We start from the raw sequence: 22237 nt of genomic DNA, 5'->3' as shown, positions 1-22237 counted from the left end.
AAAGAAAGAAAGGCAAGGGCCCAGGATACAACAGTGGATCGGTAAGGGGTCCGGAGGCAGAACCTGCAGCTCTAGCCCAGTGCTCTGGGTACGCTCGTTTAATAATGTCGCGGCATCAGCTGTGAAACTCGGCCCAGAAAGCTTTCTTTTATCTTCACTTAACTCAAAGACAGCAAAAGGAACCCTGGGCCTCTGGGAACTAACTGTAGGACCATTCTTGTATATGTTCTGCTCTGTCATATGTGATGAGAGCTTTAGATGGTAGCTGAAGATTAAAGCCACTCTCCTATTATATACTTTATATACCAAAAGACCAGTTGCATTGCTTTTCTGAGAAATGGACCATCTCAGTATGTTCTGAGCAGTGGCCTTGCCAATAATACGTATTTTCTTTTCGGAAAATATTTATCCAAAGGACTTAAACCACTTCCATCAGTCCTCTCTTCAGCCTCCTTGGGCCTAAGAGATCTTGGCTTTTCGGTCCAATTCCTGCTTTGGTTTCCTCCCTTTTGTCCCCACATCTCCTGACTTCTGTGTCAGGGGAGGCCTTTGTGCTGAAGAAGACCACTCATGAGGGTTTCCTAAAGTTAACAAGTGATGGAAAAGTACAATCACATGGGTTATATGTTACACACATGAAACTCTTCCTCTCTCTCTCTCTCTCTCTCTCTCTCTCTCTCTCTCTCTCAAACAGTTTGAGAAATATTTCAAAACCACTCTGCTGTTCACAACCCATAACACTGTGGATTGCATTGCTGTGGAAGAAATGAGGATGATGGTAATTAATGAGATGGGGTTTTTTAATTGCAATTCCAGTATAGCTAACATACAGGGTTGTATTAGTTTCATGTGTACACTACAGCGATTCCACACTTCCGTACATCACCTGGCGCTCATCACAACCAGTGCCCTCCTTCATCCCCGTCACCTGTCTCACCCATCCCCCCACTCCCCTCCCCTCTGGTAACCAGCAGTTTGTTCTCTAGAGTTAAGAGTCTGTTTCTTGGCTTGCCTCTCTCTTTTTTTTCCTTGGCTCATGATCCAAATTATGAAAGCAGCCTACGTGTCCATCAATAGATGAATGAAATCAATAGATGAGGATAAAAAAGATGTGGAGTATATATGTGTGTATGTATATATAGACCCACACACACAATGGAAGCTGTGTGTGTGTACATACACACACACACACACACACACATATATATATATATATGTATATAATGGAATATTACTCAGTCATCAAAAAGAATGGAATATTGCCATTTGCAGTGACATGGATGGAGCTAGAGAGTATAATGCCAAGCGAAATAAGTCAGAGAAAGACAAATACCATATGATTTCACTCATGTGGGATGAGATGATTTCAAGAACTAAATAAGAATATCTTAAGTAAAAAACTTCACACAGTGCCTGGCACATAGAAGAAGCTGAGTGAATGTGAGTTGTCCTTCTATTTCCTGATGGAGAATCCTGACCACCAGTGTTATATCACCTTCAACGATGGTATTTGAGGAAGGATTCTTTAGAACAGGAATCTCAAAGGCCATTTGGAGTAAAATGTGAGATGTACTGAATAGCTTCTGAATTCTTCCAAGTAGAAGTCCATTGATTGAGAAACTTTGCATACAGTTATGGAACTGGTCCCATGTGACCTGGGTCCTGCCTTGCCTCCTGTCCTGTTCCTGATTCACTGCCCTGTCTCCACCCTCATCTGCCTTCAGTTCTTAAGAGGGGCAGGCCGTTCTCCTCGTGGGTGTTTCCTCTGTCTGGAGTGCTCATGGCTTGCCGGACTGAATCTGATGATCCTTCAGTGTCTAGCTAAATGTCCCTTTCCTTAGAGGTTGGGGTTGCAAAGAATACCATGTCTAAAAACGACATCCTTGCTATTACTCATTCTCATGGCCCCTGCTCTTTCCCCTCATAGCACTCATATTTCCGTGTTACGTTCTAATATTCGTCATCCCTCCCACCAGACTAAATCGGCGGGGGGAGAGCAGGAGCCATGGTCTACCCTGTGCCTGAGACCATCGTGCCACTTAAAGAGTAGGTGCCCAGTAGGTATTTGTTGAATGGCTGAATGAATGAATGAATGAATGAATAACTCTGTGATCTGCCGTGGTCTACAGTTGGAAGAGATCCATATGGTGATATCTGGGTCCTTACGGTTAAGGGCTTGGTGTAGTAGAATGCAAATTTATTGAATTTTTCCTTATATGTGTGAAAACAAAAATATCTAAGTCCTATGTATTCAGTGTATACAGAAAGATATAAAAGCAGAATTACTGGTAATACCACCATCAAAGTGGGGCTTGGCCCAAAGCAGATAATCCAGAAAAGTGAAGGCCTCCATAGGCTACGTCAGGGTCAGCAGCGATGGGCATTTTCCTACTGTGGGATCCCAGGTGTCCATGAAAGTGGGATAGGATAGGAACCCAGCAATCAGTCTGTATCACCAAGGAAACCCCTGCCTTCTTGCTGTTGGTGACTTGTGTGTTAGGGTAGGGTAACTGCTATCACAAGTAGCATATTGATTTCAGTGCCTTAACATAGTGAAAGTTTATTTTCACTCATGCATCATTCCAGTGTGGATGTTTTGTGCTTGGGCAGTCTCTTCTCCGGGTGATTGACAACCCACTCTCCGCCCATCGTGGTGCTCCGTCCTCTCTTCAGTTCTCATCTCTTCTTTCAGCTGGATGATAAGAAAAGAGAGACCATGGTGAATTGCCAGGGATGGGGTGTGTGTGTGGGGCGGGGGGGGGTAACAGCTTTACTGAGACAAATTCGCATAGCATACAATTCACCCATTTAAAGATCACAAGCCAGTGGTTTTAGTATATTGAGAGTTGTGCAACCATCACAACCAATTTTAGAATATTTTCATTCCTCCCCCCAAAACCCTGAACCCGTTACCAACCACTGCTCCCCATTTTCCCCGTAACTCCCCTCCCCAGCCCTCAACAACCACAGTTCTATTTCGGCAGTCCATTAACAGTCACTCTCTATTCCCCACCTCACTGGCTGGCCCTAGGAAACCACTCATCTGTTTTTGTCTTTGGATTTGCCTATTCTGGACACTTCGTATGAGTGGAATCCTATAATTGGGGAGTTTTTCTGGCTGGCTTCTTTCACTTAGCATACTGTTTTCAGGGTTCATTCATGTTGCAGCATGTGTCAGTACTAAATTTCTGTGGCTGAAGAATATTTGATTGTACTGATATAACCCATTTGATTTATTCATTGATCAGTCGATGGACTTTTGGGTTGTTTCTACTTTTTGACTCGACTAGGGAGGTTTGTCTGAGCCTGGTCAGGAAGTGATGTTCGTTACTCATTAGCATATTTCATTGGCCAAATTTCAGTCTCATGGCCCAACCTAACTGCAAGGGAAGTTGGGAAATGTGTTCTGGCCGAGGGCCCAGGGGAAAAAAAAATAAATGAGTTTTAGTGAACACATCCTAGTCTCTACTGCAACTTGCAAATATAAGGGGTAGAGTTGAAGTGAATTCATCCACATGGAGACCCCTGAGAATGCGTCGTCAGAACCAAGAGTGCAGACAGGAATACTCTTCACCTCCTGTTGCTTTTGTGAAAAGTCAGCCTCAGAAGTGCCCAGCTCCCCATCGGGGCCGGCCAGTTCACTGTCAAACCCGGCCTTTATAGATGGTGCTTGGTGGTCCCAGGGGACTAGAAAAGGTTGCGGTGATGGGGGCAGGGATGGGATGATTTAATAGTGGCTCTGGCCTGCTACGTAACTAGGTCCTGTCTGTAGAGTAGGAAAGCCACCATTCTGCTTCATGTGTTTCTTTGGCTCTGGGCACTGTCCAAACTCACACACGGGTTGCCTCTAACTGTTCCTTTCTCCTTAAGTAAATATGAGGCATCTGGCCAGACTAAGGCACCTGCTTCCTTGTGGCAGGCGTGTATCTGTTGAGATCCAATCAGGAAACTGAATCCTCTCTCAGTATTTAAAATAGAGGAAATTGGCTATACGAAATTGCTCACACGCATGATGGAAGAGCTGAGTAGCCAAACAGGGAACTGGGTCCCCTCAGAATTACCATCCACAGGAAGCTGCTACCGTCCCTCCTTTGGCTGGTGGGACACAGGAAAGGTGATGTGAGCAGAACCGAGGAGCCAGGATCCCTTGAAACCATTACAAGCCGCCTGTTGGCTGGGAGGTCAACAGAAGAGACGCAGCTGTTGCCGGAGCAAAACACACCCAGGATGGGACAGTGGACTCTGGCTTCTTCGTTCTTGCCCTGCGGATACTTGCCCGCCGTGCTCTTCCACTGGCGGCTCATGGCTGGTCATCAGGGCTGGGAGCCTGGGAAGCAGCCTGGAGGAGCCCGCTCCCTCGGGACCCAGAGCAAAGCAGGTGGCAGAGGAATGTATCTGAGGGTGGAGAGCCGTAACTGGCCCAGCAGGACACTTCACTTGCCGAAACACTCACCAGGATCTACATATTTTTAAAACCACCTTTATTAAGGTATAAGGGAGAACTGACATACAATCAAATGCACCCAAAGTGTTCCGTTTGACGGCTTTAGCCAAATAAGTACTCCCGTGTCACTACCACCACGATCAAGAGACAGAAGGTTTTCTCCCTCAGAGTTCCCTTTGGTACTTTTTTTGTCACCCCCTCCCCCCATGCCCTTCCAGCCCCAGTTTGGATAATGGCGATTGACCCATATTCCAGGTCACTGATCCTTTCTTTCAGAGTGTCCAAATCTGATGTTAGCTCATTTCAGTGCCGTTTAAAAAAAAAAATTCAGTTTTAGGATTTCTATTCATGTGTTTTTTGAGAGTTTCCATTTCTCTCACAAAATACCTTAATTCTTCACCCATATGTATTATGTATGTATAAACAATATATTTCTGATAGCTGTAAGTTCTCAGTAAGTTGTAAGTTGTCAGTTTTAGTAACAGTCTTTTCTGGTTCTGGTTCTATTTTTTGTCTCGATTATGGGCCACATTTTCTATGTACATTTCATAATTTTATTATATTCTGTACATTTTATCTAAAAGAACCGAGGAGACCGAAATATAATTTGTTTTGTTTATTATCCTGAATACCTGAGCCCTTTCCTAGGTCTGGCAATTAGCATATATGACTGATTTTTTGTGTTTCTCCTAGAGAGTGGCTGGGTTAGCCCTGGACTCCATTTTAATCCATTAACTCGTGATTAGCCCAACCCCCACCTCTTGTCTCTCTGTGACCTTTCTGGTCTTGTCAGTATTTGAGCAGGGAGGATTTGGGGTTGCCGTTCCTCATATCTTTGGGTTCCATTTTTGCAGGGACCCACGTCCGAGTGCTCAGATAGCACATGTGGTATCTTTCTGTTTTGAGCCTCTCCTGCACCATGGTTTTCTTGGCAAAATACAGGCGAGTGTGCTACAAGATGATTCTAACACAAAGCAAAAGGTTTTTGCTTGGGGTCCCTTCCAGATGCCATTCTGTCCCATCAGCCCATGCTGTTGTCCAAAACGTTGCTGATTTTCTCCTTGTCCCTGTGAAGTTTCTCTATCAAAGACTCGCTCTTCCATTTGTTAGTACCTAGAGCAGGCCCCCCAGCAGGGAAGTTGTCGTGGTTCTTTGCTCACCTCTGAGAGTGTCGTTGTTCTCTGGAATGCGTTATCTAAGGAAGTTCTTCCTCCCCTTTGGCATGGGCTAGGTATTGTCCAGGCTTGGACCATTGCCAGTCTTCAAACTGGAAGCAGGCATCTCTTAAAAGGTTTTTGATGGGCCACCTAAGACAACATTGGTCCTAGAAAGGACTCTGGTTTAGTGAGACATTTTGCTTGTTAATTCTGAGTGCTTGCTTTGGAGAAGGATTTTTTTGGAACTCTGTCTCCCACCCTATCAACTTTCTCTTAAAGACACATGATATAGGAAAGACAGGATGCTTAGTGACAGATGAAAGTTCTGGCACACTGTAGCTCACAGTCGCCTTGTCAGGTTAGCAAAGTCAACCATACTTTACATGTGAATAACTGAGGCACAGAAAAGGTAAGCAACTTGCTCGAAACTCAAACAGGTAGTAAGTGGTATGAAAATAACCAGAATCTAGCTGTAAAGATTCCCAATCCACTGTTGTGGTTTTTTTATTCTGTGTATCTTATTGTCTAAAAAATAAATACGTTTATATATTTTTGTGAAAAACGGGGGGGAAAAACATTTAAAGCAATTGTCCCTTATAATTCTGTTCTCTAATCCACCCACATTCCAGAAGTAATCTCTCTCACCACTTTGGTGTATATCCTTTCAGTTTTCTGTGCATTTGCCTCCTCTTCACTACGTTACGCTGCAGGGTTCCTAAAAGACAGGACCACAGAGGAGATGCTCTGTCATTGTGTTCACTCAGCAGTCAGTGGATGGAGATCTTTTCATGTTCAGTACAGCTCAGTTTGTCATCCATTTAACAGAAATTTGTTGAGCACCTACTATGTGCTAGACCAAGTTCTAATCCCTGGGGCATAGCAGTAAACAGACCAGACAGAAAAATCCCTCCCTCTCGGAGCTTACATTCTTAAGTGGGAAGAGACAATAGAAACTAAGTAAAACTATTAAAACAGGTTAGGGTGATAGGGTGGTGGGGCAGATTACAGTTATAAGCTGAGTGCTCAGAGAGGACTAGACTTAAGAGAGAGTGACATAAAAAAAAATGAAGAGATGAGGAAGCATACCGTGTAAATATATTGGGGAAGAACATTCCAGAAGGTTCCAGGGAAGAACGTGTAATAGCAGGGAGGCTTGTGCAGCAGCAGAGTAGGTGATGGGGGGGGAGTGGACAGTGAAATAACCGGGAGCCAGATCTTCTAGAATCTTGCAGGCCACTGTAAGAAAATAGGTGTTTGCTTTGAGACGGGAGCTCCTGGAAGGGTGTTTTGTTGTTTTTGTTTTTGAGATATAATTGATATATAACATTTTATTAATTTCAGGTGTATAACATAATGGTGTGGTATATGTACATTTTGTGTAACGATCACCACAGTAAGTCCAGTTAACATCCATCACCACACATAATTAGAAACATTTTTCTTGTAATGAGAACTTTGAAGATCTCTCTTAGGAACTTTTTTTTTAAAGTAGGCTCCGCACCCAACATGGGGCTCGAACTCATGACCCTGAGATCAAGAGCCCCATGCTCTACTGACTGAGCCAGCCAGATACCTCATGGAACTTTCAAATCTATAATACAGTATTAACTACAGTATTAACTAATATAATACGGTATTAACTGTGTATTACATCCCCAAGACTTGTGTATTTTCTAAGTGAAAATTTATACCTTTTGACCCATTTCGCCCACCCCCCACCCCTGGCAGCCACCAGTCTGTCCTCTGTATCTGTGAGCTTGATTTGGTTTGCTTTTTTAGATTCTACATGTAAGTGAGATCATACAGTGTTTCTCTTTCTCCGACTTCTTTCACTTAGCATAATGCCCTCAGGATCCACCCACGTTGTTGCAAATGGCACGATTCCTTTCCTTTTATGACAGAATAATAGTCAGTTGTGTATGTAAAGCACATCATTTATCCGTTCGTCCACTGATGGGCACTTGGGCTGCTTGCAGGTCTTGGCTGTTGTAAATCATGCTACAGTGAACGTGAGCGCAGGTATCTTTTCGATGAGTGTTTTTGTTTCCTGTAGATAAATACCCAGAAGTGGGATTGCGGGATCATATGGTAGTTCTATTTTGAATTTTTTCAAAAATCTCCGTATTGTTTTCCACAGTGGCTGCACCAATTTGCATTCCCACCCACAGTGCGTGAGGGTTCCCTTTTCTCCACATCCTCACCAACACTTGTTATCTTTTGGGTTTTTTTTTTTTAATCTTAGCCATTCTAACAAGCGTGAGGTGTTGTCTCACTGTGGTTTTGAATTGCATTTTCCTGACGGTGAGTGATGTTGAGCATCTTTTCCTGTGTCTGTTGGCCGTCTGTACTGTTGGCCTTCTTTATGCCTTCTTTGGAAAAATGTTTATTCAGCTCCTGTGCCCATTTTTTAAATCGGACTTTTTTTTTGCTATTGAGTTGTATGAATTCTTTATATTTTGGGGGTATTAACTCCTTATCAGATATGTGATTTGCGTAGAGAGTTTTGAGTAGAGGAGTGACATGGTCTGACTTAGTGTTTAGCAGGGTCACTCCAACTGCTGTGTTGAGAACAGATTGTAGAGGGGCGATGGTGGAAGCAGGAAATGACAGTTACTTGGACCAAGGTAGTAATGGTGGGAGTTCATGAGGAGTAGGCCATTTTTGGATATGGCTGAAAATAAAAGCCAACAGAATTTTTTGATTGAATAAAAAATGTTAGAGAAATGTGGTAGGACTCCAAAGTGTTTGGCATGAAAATGAGGAGGAATGGACTGAGCATTATTAAATAAGGTGGAGAAGAACAGCTTTGATGGGACAATCAACAGTTGAGTTTTGGACACATTGAGTTTGAGGTATTAGACATGCAAGTGAGATGCTAGGAAGGCAGTCGGGTACGGAAGCCTGGAGTTTAGGGGAGAGCTCTGGGCTGGAGATAGGAATTTGAGAGTCGTCAGAATATGGATGGTTTGAAAAAGCAGGACACTATATGATACCACCGATGGACCTGGCATAGTTACTGATCGCGAGGCAAGGTCCAAGGGTTGTGCTAAGGACACTCCAGTGTTAAAATACTGGAGACGTGAATAGGGGCCAGAAAGTTAGACTAAAGTAGAAGGAAAATCAGAAGTGTGTGGTGTCCTGCAAGCCAAATGAAAGTGATCCAAAGAGGAAGGAGTACTCAACTGTCGATTGCCACTGGTAGGTCAGATAAGACAAGGGCTGAGAAGTGGTCAATGCCTTCAGCAGTGACGCAGACCCACTGAATCTGAATATCCAGGATGGGACACACTGATGCCTGGATCCCATCTCCAGACAGTGATTTAATTGGTCTCAAGCGCAACCTCAGCGTCAAGGTTTTTAAAGTTTCCCAGGTGATTCTAATGCAAGCCAAGGTTGTGACCCCCCACTGCCCTAACTCATATCTGTCTCTTAATGTGTGAAATGGCTTTATTGTCAGAAACATATGTTGCTGGACTTGAGTAAACATGGGAGTTTTTGTCTATAGACTTGTTCGTGGATACTTTGGGATCTGAAAATGACAAACAGATCTGAAAACTGATGATTAACCACTAAAGGGATAAGTTATTTAGCACCTGGCCTAAAGTGGCTTTTAAGCTGAAAATCGATGTGCTTCTCTTTTTGCAAATGTTTGGTTTTTGGGTTTTCTTTTTTTAATCGTAAGAAGACCTTTTGTTTTGAGTAACAAGGGTAAGTTTCAGGTTAATGAAAAAATTCAAGGGAAGTGTTGCTATCAATGGTCCAAAGGAAACCAAACAAATGAACCCGAACCCAGATCAGTAATGAAGCATTTAAGAGTTAAGCACATTCTTTTCAGAATCCCGAATATTTCACACCTCAAAAGTTGGCTCATAACAGATGTAGAAATTCTGTACCTCATTAAAGTTTTAATCTTTTGAGTTTTCCTGCCATAGACCATAGAAATTATTTAAATGCTCCAGTAAATTTGAATGCGGTTGGTATCTGTTGGCTCTTAAAAATGAGAAGGTATCATGGGTTCATTAAGAGATCTGGTTTGCAGGCTGGTAAAATTGGATTCTGTGGACAAAGAGAGTAGAGATCAAATATGTGAGAACACGACCAAGGTAGCAAATAGAAAAAGTTAGAGTTGTAATACAGGCCTAATTATTGCAGCCTTCCAGAAGAACACCAAGTGTCTAGATGAGCCCTTCTCAACCTGGTTTGCATTCCACAGAGAATTAAACCCTAATGCCCTAAGATATCCATTGTATCAACTGAATGAACTCTCTTATGCATCCAGAATGGGGCTACCTACGTACCCCACTTGGGAGAAGGGAGAAAATAGTCACTCAGATAATCAAATAATTTTCTCTGGAGCTTAATGCGCTAGCAGATCCCCAGTTGAGAAAAGCTGTTTGAGGTATAATCTGTGTCTCGAATGATGCAGTAGTTTTATGAGGTACAGGTCCTCCAGAGAGAAAGCATAAAAAAGCCTGTTGTAAAATTGCCAAGAAATTAAAAAGAATAATTTCTTTATTCATTTATTAAAATAGTTATTTGTAAAACATGCACAGGAACACCTTGTACAAATCCCAGCAGTGATTTTTTTGAGCAATCTAATGTGGATCCTTCCAGACTCTGTGCACACAAACATATATGTGAATAGTGTTGAGTGCAAAGAATGGGATTGTGCTCTTCATTTGTTCAGCAATTTTTTCCATGAACTTTATTCAAATTCTTCTATATAATTACATGCAGACTTGCCTCTTTCTAAGGGTTTCGTGATACTCTGTAGTTTGGTTGTTACGAAATATATTTTACCATTCATATGTTAATGGACATTTGGATTATCTTCAGTTTTTCATTGTTAGGGGCAAAGCCATAATGAACATCTTTGTTCAAAAACTCTTGAAAAAAAATATATAGGAGTTCTTCTATATTACAGATTCTAGAAGTGGAATTGTTGAGTCAGGATGGACTTTGACTTTTTTTGTTGTTTTTATTATATAAATTTCAGACACCGTCAAAAGTAGGAAATAATACAGTGAACCCCCATGTATCCCTTCTCCCCTTCAACAGTTACCCCTACGTGGCCAGTTTTGTTTCCTGCTCACCCTACCCACCCCCTCCTCCCCTAACAGCAGACGGATTATGAAGCCAAGACATGCCATTTTATCCACAGAGAGTGCGGTATTGTCCGAGGGACAGTTTTACAAGACCTAGTCATCACTGTGTTATACCTTAAGATGAGCAATAACTCCTCAGTATGAGTGTTCACATTTTCCCAGTTACCTCTCTTTAGTTTTATGTTTACGATGGAGTTGTTGGAGTCATGATCCAGGACAAGGTCTATACGTGGCATTTGGTTGATGAGACTCTTAAGTCTTTTTTGGTATAGAGCTTTCCCCTTCATCATTTTAATATAGTTGATACGTTTTAATCCTTTATAGTTACTATTCTTCCTAATGCTCACATTGTCCCCTCTTTGGCCAAAAACTGATTCTTGTTGGTTCCTGAGACTTTTTCATAGGAGCTTAGTAGCTTCTTTGTGTCTTTGTATCAAGATGTTCCAGGATCATGTTAGACCTATCTGGAGTCAACCATTCCCCCAGGGAGTCCTGGTTCCCTGTGGTGAGACATGGTATTTACAGACCCCAGTCAGGGCTTGGGGGTTCTCATTGCTACTGAGTTGGTCATTGTTTTGGTCCTTTTCAGTAGACAGAGCTAGGAAAACCACTTGGTGAATTCATAGTGATGTTCCAATTCAAATTTAGGACCGTGGGATTTTTTATTATTATGTTCAGTTAGCCAGCATAGAGTCCATCGTTAGTTTTTGATGTAGTGTTTGGCGATGCATTCGTTGCATATAACACCCAGAGCTCATCACCACACGTGCCTTCCTTAATGCTCATGACCTGGACTGTAGGGTTTTTACTGAATTTCTTGGATTTTATGTATCTCTTATGCATATCTCTGGTTCCTAATGATATTAACATCATTATTTTGTTGTATTCTGTACTACAAATATGTAATATTTTCAAAATACCAGTATAATTATTATCACTAATAATATGATTACTGGAAACTATTTCAAATTTCTTTGCATTTATATTTTCTATTTAGGTTATATACTCTTAAGTCAAGGGGCGCCTGGGTGGCTCAGTCGTTAAGCGTCTGCCTTCGGCTCAGGGCATGATCCCAGCATTCTGGGATTGAGCCCCACATCGGGCTCCTCCACTCCGAGCCTGCTTCTTCCTCTCCCACTCCCCCTGCTTGTGTTCCCTCTCTCGCTGGCTGTCTCTCTCTCTGTCAAATAAATAAGTAAAATCTTTAAAAGAAAGAAAGAAAAGAAAGAAAGAAAAAAGAAAATACGGTCAAATGGCTGTGTTTTAATAATCACATGAAGTAGTTTCTTTTTTGTGGGCAAAGCCACCAGCCACATGTGGAGGCTCATTTGTCTTATTTTGCTGCAGCCCCAAATTCAGATGGTGTTTTATTGGCAGTGTTTTTAGGAAACATTTAAAAATGTTTTTTATTTAATTTTCTTTTATAATTGTGTAAAAAACGTCCACAGTTTCAAAGTGCAAAAGTGAATTTCTTTTCCTGCCCCCTTCATCATGTTTTCTCCCTCCACCTATTGGTGGTCACTCTTATTACCTTTTGCTTTATCCTTTCATTTTGAAGAAATAAAAGTAGGTACATTGATCGATTTGCAAATGTTGAACCACCCTTGCCTCCCAGGGATGAATCCCACTTGCTCATGATGGATAATCCTTTTAATGTACTGTTGGATCCTATTAGCTAGGATCTTGTTGAGAATTTTGGCGTCCATGTTCATCAGGGATATCGGTCTGTAATTCTCCTTTTTGAGGGGGTCTTTGCCTGGTTTGGGGATCAAGGTAATATTGGCCTCATAGAATGAGTTTGGTAGCTTTCCTTCTGTTTCTGTTTTTTGAAACAGCTTCAGGAGAATAGGTATTATTTCTTCTTTGAATGTTTGGTAGAATTCCCCAGGGAATCCGTCAGGCCCTGGACTCTTGCTTTTGGGGAGGTTTTTGATCACTGCTTCAATCTCTTCAAAATTAATCAGTCTGTTTAAAAAATCAGTTTCTTCCTGTTTCAGTCTTGGTAGTTTATAGGTTTCCAGGAAGGCATCCATTTCTTCCAGGTTGTTTAATTTATTGGCATAAAGCTGTTGATAAAATTTTCTAATGATCCTTCCTATTTCATTGGTGTTGGTTGTGACATTTCCCCTTTCATTCATAATTTTATTAATTTGGGTCCTTTATTCTTTTGAATAAGTCTTGGCAGTGGCTTATCGATCTTATTAATTCTTTCAAAGAACCAGCTTCTAGTTCTGTTGATCTGCTCTACTGTGCTCCTGGTTTCTAATTCATTGATCTCTGCTCTAATCTTGATCAACTGCTTTCTCGTGCGTGGGTTAGGCCTGTTCTTCTGTTCCAGCTCCAGCTTCTTGAGGTGAGAATATAAAAACTGCATTTTAGATTTTTCTATTCTTTTGAGTGAGGCTTGGATGGCTATGTATTTTCCCCTTAGGACTGCCTTTGCAGTGTCCCATAGGTTTTGGACTGATGTGTTTTCATTCTCGTTGGTCTCCATAAATTGTTTAAATTGATTTTTAATTTCCTGGTTTACTCGATCATTCTTGAGCAGGATGGTTCTTAGTTTCCAAGTGTTTGAGTTTCTTCCAAATTTTTCCTTGTGATTGAGTTCCAATTTCAGGGCATTGTGGTCTGAGAATATGCAGGGAAAATTTTCAGTCTTTTGGTATCGGTTGAGACCTGTTTTGTGACCCAGTATATGGTCTATTCTGGAGAAAGTTCCACGTGCATTCGAAAAGAATGAGTATTCTGCTGTTCTGGGGTGTAGTGTTCTGTATATATCTATGAGGTCCATCTGGTCTAGTATGTCATTCAAAGCTCTTGTTTCTTTGTTGATTTTCTGCTTAGGTGATCTGTCTATTGCTGAGAGCAGAGTGTTGAGGTCCCCTACTATTAACGTATTATTATCTATATGTCTCTTTATTCTGGTTAAGAGTTGGCTTGTGTATCTTACTGCTCCCCTGTTGGGGGCATAGATATTTATAATTGTCATTTCCACTTGTTGGATACATCCTTTAAGAATAATATAGTGTCCTTCTGTATCTCTAACTACAGTCTTTAGTTTAAAATTTAATCTGTCTGATACGAGAATTGCTACCCCAGCTTTCTTTTGAGGTCCATTGGCATGAAAAAGCCCACAAAATGGGAGAAGATATTTGCAAATGACACTACAGATAAAAGATTAGTATCCAAGATCTACAAAGAACTTCTCAAACTCAATACACGTGAAACAAATAATCAAATCAAAAAATGGGCAGAAGATATGAACAGACACTTTTCCAATGATGACATACAAATGGCTAACAGACACATGACAAAATGTTCAAAATCATTAGCCATCAGGGAAATTCAAATCAAAACCACATTGAGATACCACCTTACACCAGTTAGAATGGCAAAAATTGACAAGGCAGGAAACAACAAATGTTGGAGAGGATGTGGAGAAAGGGGATCCCTCTTACATTGTTGGTGGGAATGCAAGTTGGTACAGCCACTTTGGAAAACAGTGTGGAGGTCCCTTAAAAAGTTAAAAATTGAGCTATCCTATGACCCAGCCATTGCACTACTGGGTATTTACCCCAAAGATACAGATGTAGTGAAGTGAAGGGCCATATGCACCCCAATGTTCATAGCAGCATTGTCCACAATAGCTAAATCATGGAAGGAACCGAGATGCCTTTCAACAGATGGCTGGATTAAGATGTGGTCCATATATACAATGGAATATTACTCAGCCATCAAAAAGAACGATTTCTCAACATTTGCTGCAACATGGACGGGACTGGAGGAGATAATGCTAAGTGAAATAAGTCAAGCAGAGAAAGACAATTATCATATGGTTTCACTCATTTATGGAATATAAGAAGTAGGAAGATCGGTAGGAGAAGAAAGGGAAGAAGAAAGGGGGGTAAACAGAAGGGGGAATGAACCATGAGAGACTGCGAAACAAACTGAGGGCTTCAGAGGGGATGGGGTGGGGGATTGGGATAGGCTGGTGATGAGTATTAAGGAGGACACGTATTGCATGGTGCAGTGGGTGTTATACGCAAGTAATGAATCATGGAACTTTACATCAAAAACTAGGGATGTACTGTATGGTGACTAACATAATAAAAAATTATTTTTTAAAAAAAAGCAGGTACATATCTCTATTTGCATCCCCCCCTTTGCTTAAATAAAAAGGTAGCTTTCTGTGTACAGAATTTATTGTATTTAATACGTAGCTTTCTCATTTTAATGGTATATTCTAGACATTGCTTCATAGCAGTATTACATAGAAATTACTTCTCTTTACAAGTGTTTACTATTTTATATTATAAAATGAATATCATTAGCCAGATTTGATTTCCTCAGTCTCCACTACTGCCGGGCATTTGCTTCCAAACCTTCACAGGAAGACATAAACATGTTTCACAAACACAAACTCAGGTTATTTTGTGGCAAAGATTATTTTAACAATGGTCTAAGGAATCCACTACCTGTGTGGAAAATGAAAATTTTTACCATATAGTAAGAGAGAAGACTGATTTATGAATATAGATAAAATATTTCTAAATTTTCTTCTCTGGTGGATATAACATGAGACCAGAAAACAGGGATTGCTAGGGTCTTGGCCTGTTTGGGGATGGCAAGGTGTCTTAGGTCAAGAAAGAAATTCCTCTTGGCTTTCTGAATTTAAAGGCCCGGCTGCTTTTCCAGAAGAATCTTTTGTCAAACTGCGTTACCATCACGATTCAGGCTTAGCTTCTGAAATCCTTGCTGTTCATCCAGCTACAGGAGGCTGCCGTGTTATTTTTTTTTCTTTCCAGACACATCGGTCTGCATTTGCTTTCATCCACAGTCTAGGTCTCATTGAGAGAAGGGACTAAGTAGGGACTGGGACACTGTGAGATTTAGTGATGTGGGTCTGAAGCAGTTGTTATATTTGAACATGAAAAACTGAGTTAGAATTTAGATTTTGTTTCCTGCTAAAGCAACAGCACCCTTACACCAGCCCTTCACAGAACGAGCACATACGTACTCCTGCGTCTTAATTCAGACATGTGTCATCTTACCACACAAATCTTTCAGGAGAAACGGTGCAGGCGACCGCAAGAAGGCTCTGCAGGTCATGCTCCAGGTTCTGCAGAGCTGTGACCGCCCGGCCCCCGACATGTTCTGCCTGTGTGGGAGGATCTACAAGGACATCTTCTTGGATTCAGACTGCAGAGATGACACCAGCCGAGACAACGCCATTGAGTGGTAACCCCCATGCTAGTCAGTAGCACGAGCATCTCTGCAAAGAGCAGAAATGCGGAGGCTAAGGACTCAGGTCTTGTCCCTGTGAACGTATGTCTGCCTGCGCGCCTGTCTGCTGGCGGTGGGGGAAAAGGCATAAACGTGATTCGGGAATTTCCAGATGCCTTTTCCTGAAAGGAAACCGTTAGAAACAGGCTTTTGCACTGGTGACATTCTTCCCACAAGTTCACTCATTTATAGGGGCAAGAAGGAAGCTCAGCTTGCTCCTTCCCGGCTACTCCTTCCAGAACTTTGTTCTACCACTATCAGGGTGTTATCTTCTCAGTGAGCTGTTCATTCCTTCCTTCATTCATATGTTTGACAAATGCTGATTGAGGGTTTACTGTATGCTGGGGCCAAAACCCAGAGGGGGGAGCTTGCTGGGCATGTTCAGGATGGTGAAGCATGAGTGAGGGGAGAGGGGTAGGCAATGGGAGAGGGGAAGACCCTCGGACTCTGAGTGAGATGATGTGACATCGGAGTGCTCTGAGCAGAGCAGTGACAAGATCCGATGTGCATGTTTCACCAGCGTGCTCTGTTATGCAAAGAATACATTTCCGTGGGTGTATCAGCTGCCATTCGCTGCATAACAAACATGTCCAAAACTTAGTGGCTTAAAAGAGTGATCTGTAATTTTTCATGAATCTGTGGATTGGCCAGGCCGCTCCTTGGCTGCTTCCACTCCTAAAGTGCTGGGCTCACTCCTGAAATGGAGGTCAGCTGAAGGCTCAGCAGGGCTGGAAGGTCCAAGATGGCCTCACACGTGGTAGGCAGCTGGTGTTGGGTGTTGGTAGTGCACTTCCGTTCTCTACCTGTGGTTCTAATCCTGGCCGACCAGCTTTCTTACATGGTGGGCAGCGTTCTTAGGGATTTGTGGCTACTGAATAACCTGGCACAGGGGCAAGGGCAGAAGTAGGGAACAGCTAGGAGACAACTGCAGTAATTCAGTGCAGAGCTGTTGGTAGCTTGAGCCTGGGTGCCGGTTATGGAAAGAAGGAGATGGCAGAAGCTGGACATGTGTTGAAGGAGGAGCCAACAGCTTACCTCATCCATTTCTGTCACAGGAGCTCTTGACATGGCTGCTCCACTTGCAGTTCTAACTGCTTCCCCTTTCCCACTCCTCCTCTGGCTCTGTCCGGCTCTGTCCTCTCCCCTCTTCTCTCCATTGACTCTCTTCACTGGTGATCCCCCTCATTCCCACACCTTGGAATGAGTAGCCGACCTCCAACCCAAACTGTGTCCTGAGCTCTGGCCCCACGTCACCTCCTTTCTGTTCTGCCTGAAGGTGGTGCTGCTCTTTAAGATGCAGCGTATCCAAGGCTAAGGCGCCCTTCTCTCCACTTGGGATGGCTTCCAGTGCCTTGCTTTCTTACTAGCATTCTTCAGCCTCCTACGCTTACACTTTTTGTGAACGTTTGATAACTTTCACTCACTCACCTCCCCACGTGGTCAGGTCCCAATTCCATCCCTTCTCTGTGTTTTCTCTCACTCTCATTTCCACCACCCTGGTTGGTGCCTTTTTTTTTTTTTTTTTTGGCACTTTCTTGCCAGAAATGTTCTCACAATATCCCACGTAGGCTCTCTGCTTGGTGTCTCTAAAGCCTGTCCATAGATTGGACCACTACTCCTATTCCTCCTAAAGCTCGAAGACCCACTCTGGCTTTCCATTCCCCATTAAACCAAAATTCAGACTCTTAGATGACCATTCTAGGTGTTCTGCAGACTTTCTCCAACCCACCCTGGGCCCCAGTTCCCACTACCTGATCTACGTCCAAGTGAACTGAAGTTTCCTGGGGGGTCCGCAGGCTCCCATCCCTGCTCCCGCCTTTTTCTGTGTTGGGCGTTTCCTTTCCAAGTCGCTGCTGCTGCATGCCTATCCAGCTTCATGCCATACCTCAGGCTTCTAGGGGTGGCCCCACCTATCTTCTGTGAGTCCCTCTAGACTTGGGTTTGTGTGGCTTAAGGATACTTACCACACTCAGGTTTGTATTTTCCCTAATTTCACTAGTTGTGTGTGGGGATCATATTACCTCCACCGTAGTATAGGTTTGTGGAAGGCAGGGACCCCGTTTAATTATTAGTAAGTCCCCAGTGGTACCTGTTGCACTCTTGTGCTCGGAGTCGCTTGGGATGTTGAAGGGGAATTGACGTTGGGTAGGGCCAAAATAGGAACAGCTGTGTTCCCACCATAGTGGCCAAGAATTCAGCCCCCAGGTCAGGAGATGACTGCCTGTGCCCCCTTCAAGAAAGTCCTGGGAGCCTTTGTCCATCCACATCAGAAGATGGTAGGTCCAGAGGGCAAATGACGCTTAGTCTCCTGGGAAGTTAGCTCTGGTGAGATCTTGGGGTCCTCTAACCCAGGCTCTCCATTGTTGAGCTAGAGCACGTGGCTCGGGGAGGCGGGGGGCGCTGGGAAGAGGCAGACCAGGGACTGCAGTCCTGACCTCACGTTCAAGGCTCGTCTGCGCCTAAGCTTGGGCCTGTTGGATTTACAGAGGAGAGGCAGAGAGAAGTCTGCCCTCTTCCCTCATAACTTTTGATAGTAAAAGAAAGTGAAAAAAATCAAATACCATAGGATATGGTATTGAAAATCCCCAAAATATATTGAGGTGGGCTTCAATTTTATTGGAATTTTGTTGGGTGGGGTTGAAACAACTTTCTTTGCGCTCCCTGGTCCATCTGTGCGTACTCATGCCCTAAAGTTCATAAAATTGAAATTTAACTGACTTAAAAGATAGGTTCTCCCTTCCACAATGAATGTTTTCTTGGTGTTTAATTCTCCTGTTGCACGAGGGATCAAATTCCTCCTGCTTTACAAGTCTTTGCTCTGAACTTGTGCCACTTAAAGACATTTCACTGTCATTACTTCATTGATCAAATTCTTTTTTTCCCCAGTCATGATATTCCTACTCGCCCATGGAAGGGAAAGCAGCTCTCTGTGTATAGAAAAAATAGTAAGAGAATTGAAATGACACTGTTTAAACTTCTGGCATAAAAACGGTATTCTCTGTTTTGGATATTGTTTTTTACCCCCCTGCTCCTTCTCTCACTTGATGCCATGACTCTCAGAGCGATCCAGGGGCCAGGGCTCTGGCAGCACTGCTTCCTACATGAAAAACGGGCTCTATTTTGTGAGAAAAGCAAACAAACAACCTGCAGAGTAATAGCCTACAATTGACGGAATTGCTCTGTAATAAAAAAAATGCTCCACGCACAAATGGACTCTCACTTTTGAGATGATATTTGGACATCCAGTTGTGGTCTCCTTTTGTGGGTAGGGCTATAAAAGCTTTTACATTTCTTTTGTGCACTTTAACTTCCTCGTTTCATACAGCGGTCATGGTTTTTGTATAAAAATATAAACCTGGTGAAGAAAAATGTTTTAACACCTTAGTGTTATGATGGTGACATTGTTAAGAAGCTATTTGCTGTATGTAGCTGTTTGTAAAGGGGGAGGGGGCCTGGAAAACCACAGATGGTGAAAGAGCTCATGAGAAGGTTGGCTTGTGCTGTGATTTATCATTTTTTCCTTCTACCATAATAATAAGAATCTGGCGGGTCTGTCATTACAGGTACCGCAAAGGGTTTGAGCTCCAGTCATCTCTGTATTCAGGAATTAACCTGGCAGTTTTGCTGATAGTTGCAGGACAACAATTTGAAACTTCCATGGAACTAAGGAAGATAGGTAAAGCTATTTATGACTGCAGATGTTAATAGGCTTTGGTCACCCAGATTCAGCATTAAGAATTATCCTCAAGGGGCGCCTGGGTGGCACAGCGGTTAAGCGTCTGCCTTCGGCTCAGGGCGTGATCCCGGCGTTGTGGGATCGAGCCCCACATCAGGCTCCTCTGCTATGAGCCTGCTTCTTCCTCTCCCACTCCCCCTGCTTGTGTTCCCTCTCTCGCTGGCTGTCTCTATCTCTGTCTAATAAATAAATAAAATCTTTAAAAAAAAAAAAAGAATTATCTTCAAATAACTAGCATGTTATTTCAAAAGGAACAGCTGCGCTCTGAGAGCACTCCTGAGACAGTAACCAAAATAAAGTGCATGCTTTTTCCTCTCTCTCTAAAGGCTTGCATAATAGGAGAGAAGCTAGAAAGATTTTTCATAACTTCATCTAAAATTCACATTGCTCAGGTGTCCGGCTAAACAGTTTGTTGGGAAGAAAAGGGAGCTTGGAGAAAATGCACAATTACTGGGATGTGGGTCAGTTCTTCAACGTCAGCATGTTGGCCAATGACGTCGGGAAGGCCGTCCAGGCAGCGGAGAGGTTGTTCAAGCTGAAACCTCCAGTCTGGTGAGTCACGCGCGTGCGTGCTTTTGTGTGTGTGTGTGTGTGTGTGTGTGTGTGTGTGTACGCGCGCCTCACTTCTCTCAATATCTGACCTTGTTCTGAAGGGAGAAGAGCTATAATTGCAAAAGACAGTAACAACTGCTATGTTTCTCCTTCTTCTTCATTAACGCAGTTACGGCAGCAAGAACAGCGCTGCAGGCTCACTTGGGTTGTGACAGGAGGGAAGGACAGACAGACAGGCACATACATGTACAGAATATGCCCCTACGTGCTCTATCTCCAGGATGAGATTCTCGATCTTATTAATTTCTTCAGGTTGTCTCGGTCCTCAAGAACAAAACGTTCTTTGGGGCTGGTACGTATTTGTGAGAAAACAGTAGTAAAGCTGAAAGCACACCAAGCAAGTGATGTGCCTCACAAATGGAAACCGGAACTAAAGTAAAAGACCGAGATATGGTCAAGAACATGGTGCCGCAGCACTAGCCCCAGGTCAGCCCGCTTGGGAGCCATTAAAATGCGTCAGAAAGAACACTGGGCGACATGGACATGTGTTTGTGGTCTATCCCAGAATAAGAAAAGCCAATGTCAGGGCATAGCGTTCTCTGTCAGTGGTTCTCAAACGTCGGCATGCTTCCGAGTCAACTATATTGATTAAAACACAGATTGTTGGGCCCCACCCTCATGCTATCTGGTTCCAAAGGTCTCGGGTGGGGCCTGGGAAATTGCATCTCCAGATGACAATCTGATGCTGCTGGTCTGGGAAATCACACTTTGAGAACCCCTCTTCTCTGTGGACTCCTTTTGATCAAAAATCCGTTCAGTGTGTGACTCTGAGCAAGGTCTCCGAGGGGTGGGCAATAGCTGACTTCCCAGTAGACCTGAAGCCCCATGAGAATCGTCATTCTGTCATTGATTTCTGTAGTCTCATAACAGATGCTCATTCGACACCTGTGTAAATAATCAACGAATGAGGGGTTTTCTCCAAAATTTTGACAGTCGTTATCTCAGGGAGGTAGCCTTATGAGAAGTTTTTAATCTTTTTTCCCCTCATCTCTATTTTTCTGATTTGTCTAAAATGCATTTGGATTACGCGCATAACTTAAAACTTTTTACTTTCAATGATCCATGTCCATCTGCCCCCTGTTCTTCCCCAGCTCAGTAGACCAGTCTGGACTCCCAGGGGTCACAATCTCTTCAGTCGTTTTTAGCTGGACCCCATTTCTTCCCAGTCTGAAGGACCCAAATTTGATCCTCAAACCGTATCAACCTCTTGAAATCTTTCTGAGGCTTCGTGAACAAGGAGGCAGGCAGAGCCTCCAACCCTCGTGGAATGGCTGCTTTTTCCAGAATTCTACTTTTCAGGTGCCCTGCTGCACCCGAGCCAGACAGAGCCGACTCCATGGAGGCAACAGCTGAGCCTTGAATACATTCTCATTATGTCCACACCCGCACTGACTTACACTGTTGGGACCTAATACTGTAGGTCCAACACCACCCAGAGGCTCCTGATTGACTAGAAGAACTCACGGAACTCCGAAAAGCTGTTGTACTCATGGTCAGGGTTTATTACAAGACAAGTATACAGCTTTCAATCAGCAAAGACAAAAGGCACAAAGGGCAGAGTCCAGGAGAGACGAGGTACCATCCTCCAGCTGTCCTCGCCCAGTGCAGTGACAGAGACAGTGCTGAGTTCTCCCTGCAACGATGTAGGCAACGTGCATGAAGTACTGACAACCGGGGAAGCTCACCAAGTCTTGGTGTCCAGGGTTTTGTGGGGAGGTCACTTGTTCAGGTATGGAGCACCCTTGTAGTTGACTGCAGTCACTGAGTCCCCAGCCTCTCTGGAGATGACACTGATACAGCATGGCCCAAGGTCCCCGGTAAACAAAAGCATTCTTGCCACACTGGATATCCCAAGGGCTTAAAGGTGATGTCCCAAAAGCCAGTCAAGGGCAGACATTTC

The 22237-nt window shown here is 43.2% G+C and overlaps 1 protein-coding gene across 2 annotated transcripts in view; it reads left to right on the top strand.

Annotated features, from left to right (window-relative positions):
• MAP3K15 (mitogen-activated protein kinase kinase kinase 15) overlaps positions 1–22237 on the top strand; it is a 117549-nt gene that overhangs the window by 48343 nt on the left and 46969 nt on the right. For both annotated transcript variants that reach the window (XM_026480221.4, XM_057310416.1), the window contains exons 7-9: positions 15774–15944; positions 19553–19665; positions 20118–20277. In XM_026480221.4, the coding sequence (XP_026336006.1) occupies positions 15774–15944; positions 19553–19665; positions 20118–20277 (444 nt within the window). The remainder of the gene's footprint in view (positions 1–15773; positions 15945–19552; positions 19666–20117; positions 20278–22237) is intronic.

The sequence above is a fragment of the Ursus arctos genome, chromosome X (assembly GCF_023065955.2).
Source record: "Ursus arctos isolate Adak ecotype North America chromosome X, UrsArc2.0, whole genome shotgun sequence".
NCBI lineage: Eukaryota > Metazoa > Chordata > Mammalia > Carnivora > Ursidae > Ursus > Ursus arctos.
This window is presented reverse-complemented; position numbering and strand designations above follow the sequence as displayed.